At 31.2% G+C, this 27,381-nt stretch overlaps 1 protein-coding gene across 1 annotated transcript in view; it reads right to left on the bottom strand.

Moving 5' to 3' along the window:
* LOC130453315 (organic cation transporter protein) overlaps positions 1-27,381 on the bottom strand; it is a 48,412-nt gene that overhangs the window by 8,494 nt on the left and 12,537 nt on the right. Inside the window, exons 2-3 of the mRNA XM_056792979.1 lie at positions 5,019-5,130; positions 3,904-4,122 (exon numbers count right to left, since the gene is read on the bottom strand). Of these exons, the coding sequence (XP_056648957.1) occupies positions 3,904-4,122; positions 5,019-5,130 (331 nt within the window). The remainder of the gene's footprint in view (positions 1-3,903; positions 4,123-5,018; positions 5,131-27,381) is intronic.

Raw genomic sequence — 27,381 nt, 5'->3', positions numbered from 1 at the left:
TATATTTAATGGCTTCTATCCGAGGTTTTTCTCCACCATATACTCGTATACACGTAAGACAAAGGAAAGGAAAGGAAAGAAATAAACCGTAAATTCGGCATATAATTAAATTTGAAAAATGTTTAATTTACTGTTATGTTCAATATTACGGGATACATTTTGAAATAAGCCAATTCACCTATGTGAAACTGCTTTCTCTGGATGAAATTATTCATCATTCATCATTAATATCCATAAAACTAGGATAATAAAACAACTTGTCTAATTTTGACTGTGAGATGTGGAAACTAAACAGTACTATAAGTTAAAGCAATATAGTACAATTGAATAAGATTCTGGGGTTAAAAAGTGTTGTAATACGCTCAAAATTGGCATACAATTTTCTGATAAGTATTTGCAGAACTAAAAATTATTTTCCAGAAAATGAGTAGTGAACGACAAGAAAATTAGAAAATTTGACTTTGAATACCGAAACATATAAGAAACTGTTCTTATAGATTAAAGATTTATTAAAATTCCTACAAAAATGATCTCTTGCCCTTTTAAGGACCGGATGTCACAATAAGAATGGCTCTCGGCCATATCTCGGGAACCATTTATAGTACAGCTTCAGGAAACGCCATTCAGAGTATTTCGAGACTGCTGTTCAATCTACTCTTCAACGAATAAACTCTTGTATTGAAAATGATGGGCGACAATTTGAACATTTAGGTCGTCACTAGCGGGGTACCTTAAGTTATATTCCCATTTTAACTTCCATAACGCAGTTTCCCGGTGACAGCATAAGTAATATTGACATAATAATTGGAACTATTATTAATAGAACAAGGAAAGACAATTTTGAGGAGTCAAAAAATATTAAAATCCGTTCAGTCAAACCGGAATAATTTATGTTTAAAGGAAAATGCTTAAAATTTACAAATTTCTTAGGATATTTCGTAATACGAAAAAGATATCGACATGCGGTTTTCGCTATTTTGTTGCTAATTTGGCCTACTGTTTATATTCCTTAATTAAAACTGCATGTTTCCATTTAACATTTTTTAAGGATAGCTGGATTTAAAATAAATAATTAGCGCCCTCTAGGAAATTATAACTCTTACATTGGTAGAAAGGAGCTCTCTTCAAAAAGACTAAATTTTTATAGATAGGTTAAGTAGAACTGGAGTTACAGGCGTTTTTTCATAATAAAGTTCCCGCTCCCCCACACCTCTTATTTGAAGAGATGGAATAAAACTTGGAAAATCAAATATACGCTGAATGTCTTGAAGAATACTATCATAGTTTAAATGCATCATAATTAGGCAAAATTTGTAAATTATTCATTTTCTAATTTTTGGTACTTAATTACTCTCTCTGGCGGTGGATCTACAACTCTGTAAATAATTTCCAGGTTTTTCTCGAGGTCACTTTAGTTATAATTTTTTTTTTCCTGAAGCTGTACTATAACCGTTTCCCGAGATATGGCCGACAGCCATTCTTATTGGGACACCCGGTACATTTAGTCGTTTTCTGACAAAACGTGATCGAAAGCTAAGATCTAAGATTGCCTTCTTATTTTTCCGCCACTGCGGAATTGTTACAGTTCGGAAAAATTAAATAAAAAGTCTTAAAAGAACTGATGTTAACAATATTCAATCCAAAAATTCATTACCAACAACACAGTACAACAAAGTACTCGATACGTCAATTATATCGTTGTCTCTGTTTACGATTACTACCGTCAATTTAAAGAAACTATTACGTATGTCTTGTAGTTTTATTTGTGAAGAAGTTAATACCTAATCAAACTTTATTTGATTTCTATCGATATAAGAAATTAGTTTGTAGAAAATATGTGTTTGAAAAATTTTAGATTGAGTCACGTTATGGGAAGTTCTATCCCGTGATAATCCGACTTTATTTTTGTCTATTATAATTATTTTAGCTATGGGACGATGCTGAAGAAGGCAGAAACATTTTATTTACCATATTTTTTACTCCGTATTTACCGTATTTTTTATTCCTTAAAGTATGTTGAATCGTATGTACCTACATTCCGAAAAGAGATTTTACTAATATTTTCAATGCGAAATCTTAAGCATAAGTTAAATAAATATATTTTTTCTATTACCCTGCATAAAGTACGTACTATAAACACACTTTCGAGCGTGTGAAACTTTACTTTACGCACTGTAGTGGCTAGAGTACGAGACTCACATGCGAAAGGTCCCAGGTTCAAGTCGCGCTGATGCCATTTCTTACTTTTCTACTTATCTAGCAATAATTATTTTTAGATAGCATTCATACATGCCAAAGGGCAGAGTTGACAAATTTAATAGTACAAATTCGTCTATTGTTTTGTTAATTTGTTCTAATCATAATTAAAATGTTTAAAATATTATCAAACTTTTGTATTTTGATAAACTTTTCGTTATTAGAAGAAATATTGTATGCAATTTGTGTGTTAATGCCTTTCTTCGACTCATAAAATTGTTGTATTCGTCGTAAAAAGGCAACTTTACACACTTGTTAAATAAATAAATTTTTTTTAATTATATATATATATATATATATATATATATATACGTATATATACATACATATATACATATCTATTTTTTTAGTCGTAGATACAGTATAATATTTAACTTTCGACAATGACGAATTACATCTGCGTGACTTTTGACCAACATTACCGCTCGATGAATAATTTATTAAAAATAGGCTGAATTGAGAACTATCTGCTGATATTGTTAACTTCTCTGTGATCATATGTGTATCTTAAAAATTTTAAACACTATTCAGTAGTGTCATCGGTCCCATATAAGGGCTTTTCGTAAACTATGATCATATATCAGCTGGTTGTGGATCCTTACCCAAAACTAGATTTTGACCATAGTTTCCGAACGTCGTCTTCAATTTTCTGTGGAAATTTCAAATTTACAATATGATCTACATTTTCATTTTTATTACTTTGTTGAGCGTAAATTCTATGATATTTATTTAGTAGTATAACAGTTTATAAATGTTTAATACTATTTTTACACTGAAATGTGAATTTTTTATACTGAAATGCTATAAAGTGTAAAAACCACAAGCCTCAGTTACCTATAAGTTACTCTTCTCAAGAGAATTCATAATAGACAACCATTTAAGGGAAATAAATAATTTTCAAAAAACCATAGACAAACGAAAAAACTCGTCAGCTGATCGCACTTACCCACTGGTCTAGCAGGGTAGATCATAATCGGATTAACCTGATCATAGTTTTCAAAGTCCTATAATAATTTTGTGGTAATTGAGCAAAAAGAAAAAGATGGTTAGTACATACTGTAGATTACCACATATGTATCTGATTTATTTCTATCCTAATTCAATTTATTGGAAAGTTTGAATTTGGTAGAGAACTTAGTTTCGTTTTTTTCTGTAACGCATAAACCAAGATCACTTTAGCACACACTTAGAGTCGATATTATCAGAGTTTCATGACTTGAAAATTGAAAGTGTCAAAGTAGCCTTTTTCGGAATAAAGAATCGGATTCTCCTTGATCCTAAAACGTGAAAATTACCTATTCTAACAAAGCCACGAAATTTCATTTTCGACTTCTACATGGATCACCTAGGTGTGCGCGGGACAGATGAAGCTCCGACAGAATCCTAAATCCGGCCTAGCTCTTAATCTATAAGCCTTATGCGACCTTTTCAACTGCATACACCAATGGTATAATATCGATCGACAATGGAGTCAACCACTGTTAGGTTTTTTGGTAAAAATATAAAAAACTGTTATTTTCAGACTAGAAGAGGTTGAAGTAGCAATCTATGTGGCTATAAAAAGAAAACTTCAAGTTCTGTATGTGTTCTTCTAAATATAGTACCGAGAAATCCAAATTTACGTATGCTAAATTTAAAAGTACTCACCTTCTATCACAGACAAGTTGCCATTCAGTGGCTCTCGTATTACCATAATAAGTCGTATCAAAAACAAATGATGTACATTTGTAAGTTGAATTCGTTGTGCTGTTCATCAAGGTGCATTTGTCGTGATAACCTGATTCCATAATGGGGAAATACCTCGATAAAAGTGTTTCATTCAGATGAGTATGTGTCTTATTTACATCATAGTCAGGAATTTCACATCTGAAATAAGAAAAAAAGGATTATTTTCGATAGAGAATATCGTAGAAATTACAATAGAATCGCTGAGGCAACAAAATCAACAAAGGCTATCAAACACTGCAAAAAGGAAAAGTAAGCCTCGTGTCATTACAAACGGCAGAAGATGTAAGAGGGTTAGACAAATAGTCGAAAAGATTTTATAAGATAATGAGGAGGAGACTAATAAAAAATAACGAGAACAGGAACTAAATTCATCAATTCATAATAATTCATGGTAACTGGTAATATGACGTTGACGATATACATCAATTGCCACACAAAATTACACACCGATGAAAGTTTGCGGACAAACTTTTGACAGTGCCCAACATCGCACGGCATATCCTACTCAGGAACTCCTTAATTCCTGAGTGTGACGTAAAAATTTCAAAGTTTGTCCTCTGCTCTCATAAGTTTGATTTGGTGATTATACAGGAATGTTTTTTCGCTCTTTGAAATGAACCCGATATATTTTTTTCTTGTACTTACTTTCTGCATAATCCTGCATCCTAACAACCCATGACATTATTGTAAAAAAAGAGCACAATCAGCACTCTAAAAACTAAAGAATAGTATAATCGAGTTATTTGAATAGGAAAAAGAGAAGTTGAACCAAATATTTTTCAGAATTAATTTCCTTTCTAATTCTGAATACTTGATAACTGGCCTCACGATTCTACTAGTATACTGATCTTATTGTTTTCTACCTTCACTCCAACATTTGCCTTCAGATTCAAAAGATAATAATTTATTTATCACAACACGCTACAGAGTGCAAATGCGAGTGTTATGGTAATGGTAGTGAACAGTTTAGAAAACGTAAAACCGAGTATACATATTTTTTCATTTATTTTTCTTATAAAAATATTTTCTTTTACCTAAATTCTGGGACTGCACCTACTGTAACTAGAGACAGCATATTGAGACCAGCTGTCAATGCCGATAAAATATGAAGAAAGAATTGCCATGCTTGATATTTTCCAAAGTCGCCTAGAAAAAAAAAAGATCAATAAATATACATAAGAATGTATGTAAATTTATTCTTGTGTACGAAATTTGTCGTGCAAATATAATCAGAAATGATTCTTGAATCACTTTTTATTTCTGTTATAAATAAAATATTTTAGTTGTTTGACAATTCTAAAAATGAAACGTTCGAAGATTTTTCTGCAAATATTAGATTCTCGTGGTAATTACAAATTACAAATCCATCTATAGGAATTACCGCAATACACATATGTACATACGTCTTTATCGTCCTAGTTGATTTGCATTAAAAGTAAATATTGATTTCTTCTTATCTAAAATTCAGTAAATTTTAGTATAATTAATAGAATTTGATGATTTGGAAATGTCGAAAGAGAAACTATCCATTTCAGGCATTAAAGAACATTTTAGATGAAATTGATGCCATCACATAAAGTACTAATATAATACGTTTGCCACATTATCATGTTGAATTAAACCCGATAGAATTAATTTCGACTCAAACTTGAGATGCAAGATACTACGTTTGAAATGTATTGAAATTAAATCAATTAAATTAAAATTTATTATCTATTGAAGCCGTGCAAAGAGAAATTCGATAAGAGCAATACAGCATATAAAATAGGCAAATCATTTGAAAGCATTACTTGGGTTGATGGACAATATGGAACTCGTGATAATTAAAATTGAATAATCTGAGTAAGACGATTCAAACTATAGCGATTTTCAATTTATAAATAAATGTTTCTAAAAATGAATATCAACCTGTATTAATTCAGTTAAATACCTAAATGAGATTTTGAATTCTACAATAAGTTGTTTTTAAAGAAATTGCCACAGGCATTTTAAACTGGGAACTAAACACATAAACTTTTATATCCAATATTATTAAGGGTACTAAGTAGATGGGGCAGTTATCTATTGTACTAGTAAAGCACACAAACTTTTATGTCATATTAGTTCGTTTTGAATAATAATTATTTATTTTTCACCTTGATATTATTATTGTTTGCATTATTGTTGCTAGAAAGATAAATATTAAAATGTTAAAACCTAACAGTCAAAAATTAAATGAATTTGCAACATGTCTAAAAAGACAATGCTGCCGAGAAAAACTAAAGAACGGAATAATTACTGTTAGGTTGGTCCTAAGGGTACCAACCAAAAAAATCCTAAATAGAGGAAATACACTGAAATTTATTAATAAAGCACCAAACGAAAAATTAGGGTCATAGGTCACATTAATATTTGGTGGATGTCGGCAGTAAGAACTTGTGAATATGTTAGTCACCTATGTAGAAGATAGAAAAGTCTTTATGGTAACGGTACTAGGAATCAAAACTGACAACAAACGAGTTTCCATCAATGTCGATGGAGAAACTTGCAAGAGATTATATTTTGACACTTTTCAATCTTCAAGACAATTTGTTGGAAAAACACATTTGGGAAAATTCCCTGAATTATTGCAAAATATTTGGATTTGAATAACCCCGAAAAGAACACTGCACTGGTTATTATTTGCGACGAACATCGGCAACTCTTTAGCAAGCATGGCTATGGTGAAGCGCCATTGTGGATGGAAGAGTACCACATATTTAGAGGACATTTCAAAACATAAGGTTCCAAGAATGTTGGTGGTCGTATCATACGGATCTCGCATTTGATTACAAAAATAAGAAACCCGGACAATGAATAATGAGTTAACCTTCGCTTATATAAGGTATAAAAACTGGTATGACGTAAAGTATATTAACTGAATAAATAATGCAATATCCCGATAAGTGGTTATAGTCCTTTATCAATTTAAATTTATTTGTAATTTAAGTACTATGATGGTTTTTGAAGTGTTTGAAATATTTTAGTGGTTTAAAACTGGTTGAAAAGGTTGAAAAAGGTACTTCACATACTTTCCGATTAAAAATATTGTATTCTCATCGATCTGAAAAGTTGCAAAATTTTGATTTTAATTGATCGCTGGAGTAAATGATGATGCGAGTTTATGAAATTATTGTTTCGTCATCGCTCTTCGTTTTGAAGTTCTCGAACATCTAGTTCAAATATTCCGTTGAACAAATGAAGTTAACAAAAGCGTATTAAAAAGGGGCGGTCCGGGCGGTATAAAATGAATTCTTGTAGATTCGCCTACATATCCATTTTTTTTTAGATATTAGATAGTAAGATTGGGTAATTGTTGATTCATTACTGTAATGAAATCTATTTTTATGTGATTATTTTTTCAATAATCCAAGTGTTTACTTTCTTACTACTAACATTTCAATTTTAGTTTATTTATATTTGATTAATGTGAAACTTAATTAGTAGATCAATAAAATGAAGATTCGAATTACTTTACGACAGGCAACACTGTAAGTTTGAGTTCATTTTAGCTTGAATTTAACGGACTTATATAGAAAAAATGTAAAATATTGATTAGGCAGTGAACAATAAAATGTATCTGTAGAAACATATTCAAAACCAATACAAGAAGAAAAATAGTCTCAAACAGAAAGTGGAGATATTAAAATATCCCATAAAATTCGTTTTTATAAACAATGGGCAATCACCTATCATGGCTCATCTATTCATGAGTCATTTCAGGAATTAGATTAGCTAATAGTTGCAGTATTTTCACAGGATACGGTAATGTTGAAAACATAGTAAAACCATTTTTGATAATTTTAGTTTTATCACATTGTACGTTAGTATCCGTAATAGAATGTTCCTATTTGACTAACTTCCCTTTACATTTCTATACATATATGATTACAGTAAACTTTCTCAACTTTTCCATCTTCGGCTTCTATTATTTATATCATTCTTTATGAACAATTGTACCAAGTTTACAACAACAATTTCATATTTTAGTGAATTTTGAATAAATTGTAGTTTCAAAATATTTGATCAAGTATTTTATGTTATCCTTCCTGGTTTTTAAAATTTAACAAAAAATTGACTATTCTACTCACGTCACTAATAATAACAAACAAACATTAACAAACTATTCTAAATTTGTAGCCTCATTTGGTTAGGTTAGCTTATGTTAGGTCATACCTGAATTTTGACGCTTTATAATGGTATTTTCAAATAAATAACTTGATTTTACGAAGCTCTCTGACGATTTTTCGTAAATTAAATCATTTATATGCGCCAAATACATATTTGAAATTACCATTATAGAGCGTCAAAATTCAGATATAAAATTTAATTAATAATATTCCACATGCAATAATAATTTCAATCGAGCCAATGTTCTTAATATAAATAAAATTTTTCATCGCTGTTATCTTAAATACAATCATTTTTAAATTAGTAAGACCTTCTTTTCGTGAATTTGTAACTATACTTTTTACCGCCATATGTGAGTGAAATTTCAGTTTGATTCAGAAGTTATATAACATTCTGTTTCATATAAAAATTAATAAATTATTGAATTTAAAGTTTACAGGTTGTTTATAAGTGAAAACTAACCGAGTAAGTTAAATAAGTGTTATTAATAATAATAATTAAAAATTCAATGATCTTGAGCCCTCGTATGTCAATATTAGCAGTGAATAGGTACATTGATATATGACTTTCAAATACATAAACGTAAGAAGGCTAGGTAAATCGCTTTTTATATAGTACGCGACATAGATTCAATATTTTACTAGGTCAATCTTTCCAAATTATAAGCGACGAAATATAGAACGGTATCTATTCTCATTGATCTGATTTTTAAGATACAAGATATGAAGTGTTCATACAAGGTCAGTGCATACAACAAACGGCTGAATTATGGAATAAAATTATTATTACGGAAACGAATAATCACGAATGTTTTAAAAAACTCGTGTGGTAATTATCTAGAGGCTAAGAACGAAAGATTAATGAAAATCAACATAAAAAGTAATTAATATTCAGATATACGAATTTCTGGGGTAATTACTGAGAAAAACCACAAATATGCATAATTGACAATGTTTTCATGTTGTTACAGAAGTTATTTATTTTATAAAGACTTTTGCAAAATTTGAAAGCAGTAATTTATAACAGGTAGGCTAGCAAAGACAAATCAAATTGAATAGAATTTATTATTTTTATTCAATATTTACTTAGCCATAATTGTTCGATATCATTTTTATAGTGGGATTTGTTTTTAGCGTCAAAATAGTTTCGGCGGGCGTGTGCCAACTCGTTATTTCAATATCCGCCATAAAATTTTATCTTCTGTTAAAATGTGCCAACTCGTGATCGTGGTTGTCATGAAGATTAGACAACCATCCATGTAAAATGTTGTTGCTGAGTTTAAATTTATTTTAGATTGAATTGTACTTGTGTTAGTAATTATACTATTGTCTAAAAAAAAATATTCTCGTCGGTCAGTTAATAGAAGATATGTATTATTTATAAAATTATAAATTTAGGTTAGGTAACCTAAACTTTCCTAACCTAACCTAAAGCGTTCAAAAATCCAAGTAATACTGTGGTATTATCCACTCGACTACCTTTTCGTGTTTACCTGAACTATCTTCTTCCCGATGTGGCACATCCGTTTCAGCGACAATCTTTTCATTGTCGGGCGAGCATCCTCTTAAGCCTGAAATCAGGGAAAGTCGCTATGGACCAGATCTGGAGAATACGGTGGAAGCAGATTCAATTCGAAGCCCAATTCATATAAAGGTTGATTTCGCTTTCATTGATTTCAGACAAAGTTCATTGTCTCGATAAAACAGTACTTTCTTCTTCAAATGGAGTACTTTTATGTGATTTCGTCCTTCAAATGTTCCAATAACGCTAAGTAATAGTTGCTAGTTATGGTTTTTTCCTTTTAAAGATATCTGGTGAATATTATACTATTCGCATGCCATCCATTCGCAAATAAAGAGTTCATATAATCATTGTGTGAAATATTTTTTGGTTTGAATGAAAGGAAAAAGAGCAAAAAGAGATCCAAGAAAAATAATCCTCAAATGCGAATTTTGGGTAAATTATAAATTTAGAATAAAAGTTACTTTGAAGTATCCGAAAGAAATGAAAAAAATTAATAATGAGTTTATGAAATTTGGAACACTAGTAGAAAAAGATAATTTATTTTTTTTGTAAAGGAATCAACGTTGAATCTCTTCCCTTCGATAAATTTGAATCAACCAACACAAGTACGTCAACGAAATGCATTATTTTCCGAAAACATCGTCTCTGTCCACTGTACAGGAGATTCCGAGGCAGTCGGTTTCGCGTCCTGTACCAGAATTCGGCATTTCGCAGACTTGACGAATTTTAAGTCGTTATTTCTCAAACATGCACAATTTTTTTTGCGATTCATTTGCGTCGAGTCATGGACAATTTTAAACTTCGTGATCAATGTAATATTCCGTGCCTAATGAAATCAATAAGAACTCAAAAGAATAAATACTTCTATAATATCTCACTTTGTTTTATTTAAATTTAAGTATAGGTGCTGTACGAATAATGATGAATTTTATACTTTACACCTAAAGTAGGTCGAATGGTAACTGTATATGAAAACGGTAAAAACATTAGATCATTTTTTGCATTTAGATCTGTTACGAAATATTCCATTATTCCAACTTTGTTAATGAAACATTCTATATGTACAAATAATAGCAATTACATACTTTATTTCGCCAAAGTAGAAAGTAAAGAAATTTGGATCTCAATTACTCCTTCACCCGAACGTGAAGCATATTACTATTGTAATAATAGAATTTTTACTATACTAAATCTAATCCACATTAAAATTTGAAATGTTGAGAATATCTTTCATTTGACCTACAATTATTACTTTGTACCTTGGTAAATTCGGTATGTTGCCTCGTTTCGTATATTTCAGAAATTTAAGGTATTTTTCTCATTAAGTTTATGTCAAATGATGGATTCTGGTTCATATTCTCAAATATCAATTTGCTGCATGTACTCCACAAACAAAATCTATAGGAAAAACGAGAAATTTGTTATGTTACTTTTTAATCCTGCTTGTAGAATAAAATTGAATGATATTTTCAACAGAGTAATCCTAGTTTATAAATCCAACAATACGTGGAAAATTATTGGTATAAAATACTTGATTTGGAAATGTGTTATTTACAAAATTGATTGATTATCATTTCGATGGAAAGTATTGTTACGAACTCGTCCACAACATGAACCATAAAGCCGGCACCAGGTACAAACTTCTTGGAAATAAAGCGGAAACCTTTGGTAGGAGTTTTTTTATAACTTAGTTACAGTGCCGATTTGTTTATATTGTTTTTCAAATTTCTAGGAGGGCCTTTCTATTTGTTTGTTAATTTTCTAGAACCGAATTATCGAGAAAATTTTTTTGGTATTAATAATAAGAAGTAATTGAGGAATTTGAAATGAAATAAACTGAGATGTTTTTTATACTTTCGCATTCTATAGAATGCATAGGAAATGTGTGAAATATAAATGTTTTTTTAAAAAATAACTCTTGGCATAAGACTAAAATATATAACCTGTATTTTAATACGGCATTATCACACTCGTACACACGTATAAACTGATATCCCTCTGACTGACCATTAAGAACCTGCTAAGTAAGGGCCCTTTCACACCAAACGAATCCGAATCAATCAGAATCACTCCGAACCAAGTTGAATCTGATTGACCAAGATTCGGCTTCGAGCGCTCCGTTTAAATGTGAAGGAACTCTTTTCCCGCCTTCAGACCGGACAAATCTGGTTCAATCAGGTTTGAATCGAGGTCGCACTTGATTCAACCATGTGCTTAATATTTAAAGTGTGTGAAAGGGAGGGATAAGTTAGGTTATTTTATTGACTGATATAGAGGATAGAGTAGGATTTATATCGGCTCTCTGATGATGAACAAGCTCATCAGGTTACAGAAAAACCGCAGAAAATCTGGAACACTCTATGAAAATACTGAAACACTTTTAAGTTATATATCTATTAGCTATTTCTTCCACTAAATTATAGAAATTCTGATGCAAATACTTTCCTGTCTTCACCAATATGTCCTTGACGAGCAAAATATTTTTGTTTTGTTAACCAATCACGAGTGGATTAGTACTAATAAAAGGTTCATAATTGGTGTGAAGGCAATATCGGAACTTACTTTTTCGTGAGAATTAAAGATAATTGTAACAAATGGTTTAGTTAAAAGTGTTAACCGTCTGTAAAAGAAGGTAAAAACAATCAAAATGAGAGTTATTAACATTCTCGAAGGCCGTCGTGTATGCAAGTAATGAAACTATTCCGGAATATCTTGGAAACTATTTCAATGTGAAGTAAATGATTAATGAGTTAATATTCTTGCTTTCATATATAAAACTGAATTAACAACAAAGTTTTTAGACACGATAGTTATCAATAAAATCCATCATATACAAGTATTTAACATGCGCATTCTTTCAAATTTCCGAAAGTCTTAAGACTGTTGTTGATTTAGTTTGGGCGCTTCCTCTGTCTTTATACGCATGATCTCTAGGAAAAGTAAATTAGTATCATTAGCTGTTGCAGTGCTCAAGTGTCAGCCTGAGTTATGGAAGTGCACGGGAGTGTGAGAGTTCTCTCGATAGTTCGACTTATTAGGTTGAATTAACATATGACGAAAGGCGTAGATGTAATGGACGAGCTGAAAGCAACATATTCTGTATCCAGAGTTTGTTGATGATATTCGTATTTTATAATAGGTTATAGGGGGAATAAACTCGCAAATAATATACTAAAATAACACAGATGACATAAAAGATGGTCGAATTTACCTAAAACAGCTAATATGGCACTATTCGTTCTCTTTTTTGGCATTTACCACAAGTGAAAGTTCTAGCAAATTTTAAACATAAAACAGCCTGAAACACCAAACAATGGAAGAAACCTACACCAGGTTTTTGTCAATTTTATTCGAAAATAACAAATCACAAATCCAAAAAGGGTTGTGTGCTTTGACCTGCCCATGATGTGCCACATAACCAACATAAGTTTTTCGTTAAAATTATGTTTCTCTTTTTTACCTTATTCATAATAAAATCTGGTAACCATTGCTAATTTTTCAGCATATTGAATCAATTGTTTTAAGACAACTTAAGTCACAAAAGTCTATGAACCGGTATCAGGTGGAATGCAGATCTTAACCCAAAATAAGTTCCCTAAAGTCGTGCTCCGGTGGGAATTTCATATTTAAAAATCAATATATAGAATCCTTCCATTTTTAAAACAATAATTTCATATGAAAAATTATAACTTCTAACAGAGTTTCTATGTTTACAGACCTTAATTCAGTTGTTTTATCAACGACTAAAGCATAATCATAGCTTATGCATGACTAAATAATATTGGCAAGGAATGAAAGTTTGTACTCGGTGTACTTGGTGGTGAGACTGTTATAAAGTTACGATTTATTTGTTCCAACATTAATTATGCCATTTTGTAAATTCCCATCCTAAGTTTGTTTCGAGATCAAGATGAATACTTCTGCTAGTACGTGTGCTTTTGATGAAGTCGAAATGGGTAGAAGTACTGTCTTCTAACATATTTGAATTAATCTCAGGCAGAAAATCTGCAACTTAGAAAATATGTTAATCCTTTTGTTTGCTGAATTAAACAAGAAGTACAAGTAGTCCTCTTTTCTACTCGATACTAAAAAGTACCTCAAATATTCACCATAACATCCTTCTGGGAAATTGTATGAAGTTACAAGCCGTTTTTAAACCGCACAAAAAATTAAGACTTTCATCTGTCCAAAGTAAGTGGTAAAAATTGAAATTTTAAAATATTTCTTTAGAGTTTTGCACAGGTAATTATGGATTCAGTGGGAACCCGCCGCACTAATGAGGTATATTAGATATATAAGATTACAAAAGAGCCCTTATTGTCAATACGGTCGTGACGAAATCGAAGACATTTAGATCGTTTATCACGTCAGGAGAAATATCTTCCAATGCGACCACCTATTGTCACATTAAAAAAGTTGACATCAATAAGTTGGCTGCGATGGCGAAAAATTGATAACAAATAACTAAGAGGGTGGAAATCGATCACAGTTGCCGAAGGTTACATCGATGACAATTTGTGTAATAATTAACAAGAATAACCATACCACAACTAAAACTACCACAGCAAGTATTAGTTATATGTCGGTGTAAAGAAAATCCACCTGTAATTTTTAATAACTATAGCCATTAGTCATACTAGAATTAAATACCGAGCTGATAAAGATTAATAATATATTGAGTCATATGATATAAGCCGATTATTTCGTTCAGTTTCTGTAGGAAGATAAACCGAATTACTTTCCGGATATCAGATTTTAATCACGTTAACCTTATCATATTTTTAGAAAATCTCTTATACAAAGGTTGCTTTTCAGTTTTGAGATATGGCAACACTGATGTGCATATGTTAAATCTGACATTGCCATAATAAATTTTGACATTTCTAATGATGAGCGTAATCAGAACGTGTTTCCATACGAGTTCTATTTAAGTTGTGAACAGATACTCGAAACATTCATCTTAGTCAAAAGATGGAATTAAATCGGAAACCTTTTCGTGTGATGATTTTCTATGACTGCGACGTGGATTAAACCAACAACACTGTGCCTATCAACTCGTTACGACTTTGGTGAATAACCATATGGAATCACTATGTTTCGCTGGATTCCTAATTCAATCGTGGTGACACTTCCCTACAGGATGAAATTCGTGTCTGCTAAAAAGATTTGTTCACGTCGGATACCGCATATTTTGACAATCGTTCAAAATAAAACTCGTGTCGATTTGTCCAGAGAAATGCTGAAAAAATTCAATCTCGGTGATTCAAAACATGTGTGACAGTATGACAGGCGACGATTCAAGAATCTATGCATATGAAGTCGAAACTAAACTACAACCAACTGTATGTGTCTTTTAAGCACTTCGAAGTAAATGGTCGCCTGTTTTTTTCGGAATGACTGGATATATCGCTACCGTTCCATTAGAGCAACGTGGAACGATCAATTCTGAATGGTACATCAGCATTTGTTTGCCAGAAGAATTCGATAAACTCAGGGAAGCCATATTTCCCTACCACGACAATGCGAGCTCTCTAACATCAGTAAGAACGTAAGAACGTCGCAATGATGGGTCATCCGCAGTTCTTGTTTGGCACCCAATGATTTTTTCTTATTCCCGCCGATCGAAAGTAAAGTGCAAAGTTTTTCTACACCTGAAGAAGCGATTGATGCGTTCAAATCACTTGTTTTGGAAGTACCTCAAACGGGATTTAAAAACTGCTTCAACAATTGGTTTAAACGCATGCAAAAATGTATTGATCTTAATGGAGATTTTTTTGAAAAACAATAATAACATATCCAATGACAAATATTCATTTTTATTTGTCTACCTGAAAACTGAAGTAGCATTATAGTGTAATCGTCGTTTCTTCGCAGCGGTGTAATCAGAATTAAGCACGAAACCAATACCATCACTAATAAAATAAATACTTTAAGTGCAACGAAAAGACGTGAATTTATGAGTTAATGACTAAATGACAGTCCATATATGAAGGAGGTTTGTGGGAAGAACGACTTTTCCATAAAAATCACTCTAACAAAAAAACAACAAAATCTTCTTTTTACTCTAGACGCATCTCTTTCAGGAAAATATTCACTTAATTTTTCATCGTTTTCTTTGTTTTTCCATGTATAAATTATTTTTAAATTGACACTCGAAATTTGTTTATTTATATTTACCCAACCACGAAAATAGTTTTACCCAAATGAGTATTGAAACTAATCTATATTTCAGATTAGTGTAAAATTTTAATAAATAACATCATAACGCCTTCTTATTTTGTATCTGTTTATTTCACAAATGTCTGTGAAAAATTGACCTGTGATGCTATTTGCAAAAATTATATCTTCCAATAGGATGGTGACTATTGCGTCACCTGTTATAAATTAATAAATAATTGCACCTTGTAACTCAATAACAACAAGCTTAAAATTTAAATCGCCACTTCAATATTTCAGATTACCTTGCATAATTATTTTTGCTTAAAAAATGCATTAAAGTTTCTACTTATAGTAATATAGAAAGTTGTTTTAAGTACAATACACCTTATATAAAAAACAGGTCTTTGTGATTAGTATTAGTAATTAAAAAATGTTGTATATGTAAATTATTTGAATTAGAAATACATCGTTGGATATATTATCAAATAATTAAATATTATATGTAAAACTAACTTATATGTCACATTTTTGTAAAATTTTGATAGTGAATACCAGAAATATGACGGAAATTAGCAAATTCCCCACTTCCGTTATATCGCCATCGGATACCGTACAATTTCAACTTTGTCGAATGTTCATTTGGATTACGTGGTGGAGTGAAGTAGTTTTCACGAGTAAACAACACGAATATTGAAAAGTATGCCTCTAGTAATCATGGATATGATTGAATCACATTTGTTGGAAGAAAATTATTTAAATGGTGGTTATTTCCAAATAAAACCAATTTTATGAAATGATTATAGCCTTGAAAGGAGGATCTTTGTCATATAATGGAACTCTAACAAGCCTCATGAGGAGGAGAACCAACAAAATACAAAGCGCACTTTTTCAAAGAGACATGGAAGAAGAAACAATGGATTTAACCACAAGCAAATAAAATCATTAAAGGAAAAATAGAGAGCATGAACCTCAAAACACGAAAAATAGAGAAAAAGCATTGTAAGTACAAACTAAAATAAATATCATCAAGATTTCAAAAACAAATTCAAAAAAATAATAAACAAAGAAGGAAAAATTGTGGAGGAAGACATACGAGACAAAAAAATAGGGACAAGACGTGTTAAGGAATTCATAAATAAGGTGATAGAAAACTAAGTAGAAGATTTTATTGGAAAACAAAAATGTTATTTGACCCAATTCATTTATAATAATTATGTAGATATCCATCAATAAATAATTTATTCCAGAAAAAAAATTCTGTGACGACCTTTAACTTTTCACTCGAACAAAAAAATTCGTAAGCTTGACCAATCAAAAGGAAAATGATAAATTGCTGTAGCTTTTTATCTCACTTAATAACTCCATTACTGAATTATTGAAATTGATACTCAACTAGCGTAACGTATAATTTTGTTTGATTTAACCTCTATGTATGCACTTTTAGTATATTTGAAGTCCTTGAAAATAACGGCATAACATATGTGTCTACATATACACACATCTTAAAGGAAACAGCCGCTTATCTAATAAACATTTTCATATAATATTTCTACTAAATTGTGAAATTTTAAAATATACCGAATATACTACTTAAAATTAGTATTTCAGAAGTTATTTTTATTTTTTGTTGACTTTTTGCGGTTTACGTCAGAATTTTGTTGTTTGTTAAAAAAATTATTGTATATTATTATTCAAATTTTATAGACAGTAATGAAAAATTCAATTTATTATATTTTCTGTTGAAACAAAACATTTAAAGGCGTCAGTAGTGAGTATTCTCTCCTCTCGCAGAGGTAACCGCTTGTAAACGACAAGGCAAGCTCTAGATCAAATTCCCACCGACGGTTTTTCTGTATTAGTATGTCGGGAAATTTCATCGTATTTTTGAGGACCGGCACATGTCCCCTTGTCTCATTTCAAAATTGTTCTATTGGATTCAAATTTGGACTGCAAATAGATCAAACAATACAAACGGCCCTCTAAAATCTTGTGAATTACTTGTGAAGATCTTTAGCCAACGAATCTCTTGATAGTTATTATTCCTGATTCGAACTTGAATTTTTAATAAATAAATATAACATACAAGGACATATAATAGTTTTTACAATGCCCTTAAATCTAAGAATGGAAATACATGGCCACGCTGATTAAATCAAGTTGTGGGAATAAACACTATTACCAAAATACCGAACGAAATTTCTGAATATCTAAATTTTCAAGACTGCCATTTATACATTGACCTACTTCCGTCGATTATCACCTACTTTATTGGTAAAAGGTGCAGGAGATATCACACAATTGATCCGACACGTGGGCCAATTATGATTATTCATAATATACCGAAACACCTTAATTCCTTCAGGTTCTGGAACTATAATTAAAGATTGTATACACTACACTTTCTATTCCCAAATTACAAAGTGAATTACTATGTATATTTACTTAAATAGTTATAATGAATGAATAGATTGATAATAAATGATTTAAAAGTTTCATTTTATAATAAGGCCCGCTTGTATATATCAATAAGCATAGAAATAAAATACAAACAAATATGTATTGATATTATTTAAATTGGCAAATGTTTAAGTTTTAAAATTCGAATGAATCCTTACTTTATATTTATTTTCAAAATACAAAGTGTTTCTTATAAACATGTGTGATAAGTCTTGAAAGTAATGAGTCTAATTGTTTTATTATTTTATTAGAATCAACAATATGTGTTCAAAATAAAGGAAGAATAGTACATTTCACAGCATATGTTCAAAATGTGCACCTCCAGCCAAAATGTAGACATCCGCTCGACGCCTCATGGTTTGGTGAATACGTTCGAAGATAAAAGAATTGAGACGAATAACATTACAGCATTGTATGATACGATTTTGAAGATCTCCTAAGTTTAATATCGGGGTTGTGTAAATGGACGATTTTAGATATCCCCACTCACAAAAATCCAGAGGATTGTGTTCAGGTAACCTAGGAGGTGGAGATCCTCGTCCGATCCATTGGTCTGGAAAAACGTGTACATTTACTGCAAAATGTGGAGGAACATGCGCCTTCTAATAATAAGAGGTACATCTTCCAAAAAAAATGAAAGTTCATTTTCTAGAAAATGCAGGAAGAAAACAATGGTCCTATTAAATAATCTTCGATGATGCCAAGCCAAACATCAACCGAAAAGGAGTGTTGAAACCGAGCTACAACTGTTGCATGTAGTTTTACATCTGCCTATTTGTGGGCATTATAAAAATTCTTAATGCCATGCCTTCAAATTTTGAATGCGATATATATACACAATAAACTATCTTTTAGAATATTCCAAACAATTCTGTTACTTTCATCTATTTCATCGGCAATTTTTCTGGTACTCGTTTCTGGATGTTGGTCAATAATTTGAGAAATCTGGGTCGTCCAATAATATTCTTTGATTTAGCAAAAGTTCCAGTCTCTTGTGAATGAATATGTATCTTAGTAAACTTATAAGAACATGGCAAACGATTATTTGGATAATGTTGGGCAACATATGTCTAATTTCTAAGGCATTACCATTTGCTTATCCATACAAAAAGTGCATGTTAGCCATTCCAGTATTAGTAAACGCAGACATCGTTGTTAAGACAAAAAAGCCCTACGATAAAAATTTTTTATCCGTTATTTGCGTTAGTTTTTAGGTTTAACACAGTATTTGACAACATTATTTCGAAAGCCACTTAGAATAAACATGTCCTTTCGTATTACTTTTGCTATCGTCACCTGGAAAACTAAATTTCACTTACAGTCCGATTTATAACAAACAATTCAACATCCTGTATCTCATTAACAATAAGACTTATCACACATGTTCATCTTATATATTAAAAAAATTGATGATTTCCATTCCGAGTCCGTTCAGGCGATCTTCCCAACTGATTCGCTTAATTTTTTTTTTCAATGAAAGGTATTGATGCACAGATCAGCCATCAACCATCGGATTTCATCTAATTTTCACCATTCTCAAGTTATACTCAAATGCGATTTCCCCCTGTACATTACTTATGGGAGTTTTTCACATACACACGTTCTATCCTCAATATCTCAGGTTTTATTCAGGATAGAGACTTCGTTTTGGTTTAAGAACACTCCCTGAAACACTTTGGATTTTTGTAGGTTTTTGGCAATTTTTCTACATTTAAAGATCTATATCTCAGGTTCTAATATAGCTACAGAGTTCGTTCTTTTCTATTATAATGATTTCTGATAGTTATTTAATGCATTCGATGCGAGCGAAGCCGCGGGTAAAAGCTAGTAGATAAATTATTTTGGATTAATTAGGAAGCACCCTCTATAGGTGCGATAACGTTAATGATTTAAAAATAATTACATTTCATTTCGTGAAAAAAATGCATGTGTTACGCACAAAAATAATAATAATTTCAAACAATAATATGATACTTTTCGCTTTTAATAGATTATTAAGTTGCTATGTTATGTTTTAGAGTACATTTAATATAGATAATACAATTTTGAATGAAAATAAACAATAAAAATATTTTCAAAAAATAATACATTTTGATACGCAATTAGGAAGGTTATTTTCCATACTTTCCTTTACTTCACTTCATTGTCTTCATTGTTTGTTTGTGAGTGATTAATTATAAACAAAATATAGAATATTCTTGAATGAATAAGTTTTAATTTCCATATACTATGTTCGTAGCACACCTAAGTACTTAATTTATCGAGTATTGCCAAATATTAAGATGTAATATTTTCTGCGACCCACTTTGTACGTTTTATTATATACTTTAGGTCATGCATGTGTAAGTAAAAAAGATAAGTGCCGATCTATAATAAAATATACAAATAGAGCCGCTGTTTCTATGCAATGTCATTGGTTTTTTAATACTGCCTATAACTTTCATCGATTAATGAATACACTCACGTATTTTGGATGTATACCTTTTGTTTTGAGAAATCACTTGTTAATGTTATTTGCCTTCGAAAGTTCGAAGATGCGTACATATGTTATTAAAAGTGAATAAAAAAGTTTGAACCAAGTGCAACATTAACTACCGGAAACTGACCAACAAGATTCTCGAAAGTGACATAACATTCCCAACAAACATCAGGCCAAATTCGCAGATACCGCAATTGAGATTAAAGAGATGTGGCACAGCGAAAATGTGGAAATAATACCAGTTATTATGTCAATAGGTTGTAATATTGCCACACAGTGCGCAAGTTTATTATATGAACCGTTCCTAATCCTAATTCCTAATCCTTTTGAAACCGGGAAAGGTTTTCATTTCATAACATTTAATAGGCGTAGAACTATTTTTGTCGTTGGATAAATCTGAAGAAAAAAAGTTAATTATTTGTTACGGGGAAAAACAATTGATGAAATTGAGGAAAAGTAACGTGAATATAAGTTGTTCTCTGCTTTTTAAAGTGGCGGTATGAACACAGATGATACTGGTGAGGTGCAGAACAATCTTTTACTATAGTAAGTAAATATTCTAACCAAAAGGAAATGCAGTTTTCTACATGAAAACTCACAAGAGAAAAACTATTATCACGGTTGTTTGGTCGACTAAATAATAATAATGTTTGGATGATAAATCTTGCATGGTTTACTTCACTTTTAGTTCGTTCTTTTCTATTTCGGTAAAATTAACTGACCTTTTTGAAGAGAAGTCGATACTACACATTTTTAGAAAATAGAGCTAGAAAATTGAACACAATTTGGATTTTTAGAATTCATATTCCTTTGAAAGCCATATTGTACTTTTAAAGAAATGATTCATATTTACCATGATTTTCAGGGCTTATTTCCTTTTTATCCAACAATGTATGAGTGAAGCGGCAGAAAGGGTATACGTGTTTCAAAGTAACTTTTAGCTATAATGAATGTGTTCAAAAACGACAAGTCAAGATAAGATATTTTTCCATTTATTTTATTGCGATAGAAAAAAACCAAACACAGTTATGTTTAAAAAAACACATGTTAAAACTGTTATCTGAACTTAAACAAAAACAAGTTACAATTAAAAAACTTATAAGGTATGATAAGAAAGAACTGTTTTTAAGATTTAGCTTTGAACTTTTCTTTTTCTGGGGCAAAATATCTGTCGACATTCGGATCTGTGTCCTTCTGAATACTTTTGTCTGTTGTTGGTTTCGCTATTAATCCTGGACCTCTTGGTTAAGTAAATCTACGATTTCTAGTAAATTCTATTTTTTTGTGTTAATAGGTCTTTGAGCTTTATATAAAACATTAGGCTTGAAATTTTCCATGTTAGTTTCATTTCGATTTTTTTAAACATTAATTTTTTTGTTTTTGTTTCCAGCCTGTGAGGGTCCGTTTTTCGAGACAAGTTCGGAAAAAGGAAAAAAATCGGTCTTGATGCACCTAAAATATTTTTTTTTGCTCGCTGAGCTAACAAGTTGATAAGCAAAAATGCAAGGTGCTATTTCAGCACACTTCCCGCTACATAAAATGCGCGGAGCAGTTATGTACTGTTAATGAAATGAAATGAAATAATAAAACGTTTATTAACGTAAAGGAGAAAACAGCAATTTTCCTGGCTTATGCCTCCACGAGTATTGAATTACAACTGCTCTGAAGAGCGTGATATCAATTGACCTTTTTGTCGATATCAACATCCTCGGCAAGGAGAGTTTGTGTAACTACTGACTAGTTTCGACGTTATTACGCTTCATCAGAGCAGTTTAACAAAAAACATGATCAACTAAAGGATAAACAGACACTACAGTCAATTAAAAAACAGAACAGAAACGAAACATCAAAACATAAAACATTTTTCCTTACCATATGTACAAGAACTTCCCCAACAACTATGAAATTATTTTAATAAATATGGTATCAGTATAATAATAATATGATATTATTATAACTGTTGTGTGTGCCTAAAATCCTTTACTTATTGTATTTTTCGATGTTAAGTAGAAAGTGAATTCAACAATGTACCAAGAAATGGAGACTGGCCATCTTATGTTTGATACAATGAAAGAAATCAGCCGGTATGTACCTGCACGTAGCGGTGTTTTTCCATAGTATTTGTCTAGGTTAGTGCTTATAATGAGTTTTATCAATGTAACATATTTTTGAACAGGAATTTAAACAAATAATAACCAAATAGCATATTAGGTAAATAACGTACCGATAATATTACATTTTCCATATTATAATTAGCAATTCCTTAACAATTTTTTTTTATTTTATCTGGCCCTTAAAAAAACAACAAACGTTATAGAAACTTCCTATTAGCAAAATATAAGCAGATTCAAGGCTGTACGGTCAGCAGTTACTATAATAAAACCCATTTATTAACGTAATTAACTTAGTTTTTTATTTAGCTTCCGAATTGTAAATTTTATTTTTGTATGATGATAATAAATATATTTTAATGTTCTATTTTTTTAGAAAAAATATATACAAGTGAAGTTATGTTATACTAAGTAGAATCTGAACATCCATTACTGAACGAAATGATTCTACATCAAAATATAGAATTTATTATATAGAATTATTTTGAACGTTGGCGCTGCCTTGCAAGACTTCTCAAATATTATCACACCTATGTGTAATAATCTAAGGCATCTAAGTTTGAAAAAGGTCGAATAGATCTTCGGAAAGCTGAACTGTTGAGGAATTGCTGATAGTATCAACTGGATTCTGATTACTCTTGTCAGGCATAGAAACAAGAATACCAAACACGAAGATCCAGATGCAAAAGACAAGTAAGGAGCAACTCAGTGGTTAATAGAACATGAATTAAATACAAAGTATTTATAGACGAAGAAGATCCAAACCGACCTTGAACTTGTAAAATTGAATAAATCGACTCTAATAGTGTCAAAAGCAAGAATGAGAATCGGAAATGGAACTAGTCTATAGTGATGAATCCAGGCTGAACATGCATGATGAAGGAGCAAGGGTGAAAAGGAGACGAAGCAAACGTCGTAACCATCATTTTTTATATGCATGTACATCGTACTATTGGAGTTATGGTATAGAGTACTATTGGTTGAGGCTCAGCTATTTAACGATAATGCTTGGTAAAATATGAGTCTTATCAAGGTGTCATGCGTGGGTGTTGTTATATCCGGGTATAGCGAAAGAAATATTTCATAAGCTCTTCCAATTACATTGTAACATTCTCCGTGTATTATTAAAAAATTTAAAGTCTAATGGAATGATAACTGGTAAGTGTCAAACTAAAGTCAAGCAAGGATAATATCAGGAATGCTTGAATCTTTAACACCGTTTTTGAAAAGACACAATTCTCGTTTATCAAAAACTATGTACACTTCAAAAATGATTGGAGGTTCTAAAGAGTGACCATGGGTTATAGTAAGGTTTCTACTTAGTTGTTGGTATCTATGTGATGGATATCTGAATAGACTAAAAATTTATCCTAAATGAGTACTTTTTTTTGAAAAAAGATCTGCTAGGCTTTTAAAACCTGGCGATACCTATTTCACAGAAGAATTAAGTGCTTATTAAGAGCAAAAAGTATTCCTTATTCAACATTTAACCAGCAAAAATTCTTTGAGTGACTTGGATTTAAAATCGATTTTCTATTGGGGTCTCATCAAGATCCACCATTTCTGGTGAAGTCATCGAAACAAAAGTCATTCAAGGAACTTATAATTAAATGTTGTATATAAAATACTATTGCACTTGATAAGCATTTAATTGTTAGGAGACACAATTATTTTCATTTAAATGGGGATCGCCAAAACTTGTCGGACCTTTTTTTCTTGAATTTTTCAACAAACATTATAAATACACCTAATATTTGATTTGCGCACCCAATTAGCACCTAAAAAGCCCCTTATTTATAATACATTTTTAGTTCAATTTTGCCTTGGGTCAGCCAATTTTAAAGGGATAATTTGTTAACTTATCCATAAAAAGCAGTTAGGCTATATTGTGTCAAATTTATAATTGACAAATTTCATTAGGGACGTAGCAACAATCTTTTTATCATCGATACGAATGATAAATCGTGTTGGATGAAATGATATTCGATGAAATTAAAAACGGTGTCCTCCTCACATTGTTGCATATTCAAAATTTTAGAAGCGATAATATAATATTCCAAATTACCTTTCTTTCATAACCATTTTAATTTCCTATCAGCATGAAATTAGCTTAATCTCAATTTTCTCCAGAATAGTACATTTCAGGAAAACCCAACATAACTACTTCTTACTTACACGAACCTAAGTGGGGACGTTCTCCGATTCTAGGGTTGACTGAATCAATCTTCCACCGGACAGTGAAGCGAATACGTTTCAAATTCGACTCTAGCCAAGCTACCTATTTATTTCATTTGAACAACCATAGCTTAATGCCGAATAATTAAAGATATATTATTTCCTCTCAGATGAAAATTTTTAAGATGCTTGTTAATAATTGTGATATAATTGAAACACAGTATTATTCTTGATGAAATATTTTTCCTGTTTTATGAAAGGGAGAAATGTTAAGATGGTTTCTTTGGCTATTTCAGGGTATTTTCTCCTAATACCACGACAAAACTCATTCAGAGCTACAGATTCAAATATGTATTTTAACATGGATGAACTTTGAAGATCTATGAATGCTTCATAATTCGGGATGGTCAGCAGTATTGATTGAATTTTCATTTGTTTGCTTGTAGAAAATTATACACAAGGGAAAAACACTCAGTGTTGTCTTTTTCCTCAGGGGCAATCCAAAAATTTGATTTTTTGTTAACTAATCTCACGCAGTGGTGGATTTACAGATTTGCCGTCTGTAGACTATTAATCTTTTGTCGTCTCTACTGACCTCCCAAATTCAATTTCAACTACTGAATAATAATGTTTAAATTTTGTGAATCGTGATTGAAAAGTTTTGACCTTAAAATCATCCGTCTTAGGCTACAACCTACTCAGTCCGCTGGTAAATCCCCCACTGATCACACACCATAAATATAGTTGATTATTTTTCTTGCAAAAGTGTAGTTATTTCATTGACCTTTCCAATTTTTGCAAGATAAGCTCATTTTATGAGCCATTGCTTATCATACAAAACACTAAAAATATTAGAGGCCTCAGACTTCATTCGCTTCATTGCAAAAATCTTTAGCTCGTCAGTAAATTCATACAAACCGGCTAAAACTTTACTAAGAAGCTAGAGGAGTAATTTGTATTGACTTCCCAATTCTTTATACACCTTATTGAACTAACTTATAATAATCTTGGCGGAACGCTACGGAATTTGTAGGTTTGGTGGAATTAAAAATTTGCGATCACGGTTTTATTGTACAGGTTTAAATCCTATTGAATTAGTATGAGTATCACTCAAATAATATGTGTCGCAAAAAGTTTGTCATCTAGTACGAGTGTTACCTTTCAAGTTTTTACAATCGAACTTTAGGCGGTGTTGATTGGTTGTGGCATCACTCGATTTGTGAACATTGACTGTTGTATTGAATGAGTAGGTTGTTGATACTAGACAGTTAAAAGAAGCAAAAAACACTATCAGAAAAGAGTGTTTACAATTGGTTTGCAGAATTTCGTCATGGTCGTGCGTCCGTCAGTGATGAATATCGAAAAGTACGGCAAAAATTGGATCTCATTCGAAGAAAAATCGATGTTGGCGCATGATCGGCATGTGACTTACAGACAGATAGAGGCGTCTCTTAGGATATCGCAGATTATAACACAATCATCATCATGACAGTGCCAGCTCTTGTAAAGCAAACAACTGAATATTTGAAGGAGAAAAACATCGAATTAATTTCTCATTGCCTGAATTCATCCGATTTATCGCCTAATGACTTTTCCTTATTCCCTACTGTCGAACAAAAGATGCACTGACAGCAAATTCCATCACCTCAAAAGCTGTTGAAGGCTTTCGAAACTTGTTCGGTTCTGTTTTACTTTTTATAAAAACTTTGAAGGTCACCCTCTTATGGTAACTTTTACAGTAAATTCAGTGCTAGTGAATAGAAAAAATGTTATGTTCGCGAGAAAAAGTAGGAAGAAAAAAAAGTACAATTTTCCATTTTCCAACAGACACTTATTAATACTTCTAATTAGAGATTCGAGTTCTTGAATTTATTTACGTCAGAAATTTGATGTGGGGAAGATGATATAAACTGGGCAACGGTTTCATATTCAGAATAAATGTTTCTGATTATTCTGCCTTCTTTGAAGAAAATAATCCACAAATAATTCAGAGGGATATACAGTTGTGAACAAAAATTAATGAGAATCGGTCGATGAAACACAAAATATGTATTATTCATTCAAATTTATTGTATAGCCTTCAATTTAATGGGCTTACCGCCATTAAACAGCGCATTCATCAAAACATTATAAAAATGCACGTTAATAGTGAAATTTGAAACGTATGTATTTGTTTTATGTGACTAATAATATAAACATCCTTTGGAAACAGTTTCTATTAATGTTATATCTGATTACTTGAATGACTATAGATTTAGTCATTCCGATACTATAAGGAGAAAAGATATGGGTGAATACTAACCAATTTCCGAAATTCTTCCACCAACGGAAAGATAGATTATC

The sequence above is a fragment of the Diorhabda sublineata genome, chromosome 2 (assembly GCF_026230105.1).
Source record: "Diorhabda sublineata isolate icDioSubl1.1 chromosome 2, icDioSubl1.1, whole genome shotgun sequence".
Taxonomy (NCBI): domain Eukaryota; kingdom Metazoa; phylum Arthropoda; class Insecta; order Coleoptera; family Chrysomelidae; genus Diorhabda; species Diorhabda sublineata.
The sequence above is the reverse complement of the archived record's forward strand: the minus strand, read 5'-3'. Positions and strand labels throughout refer to the sequence as shown.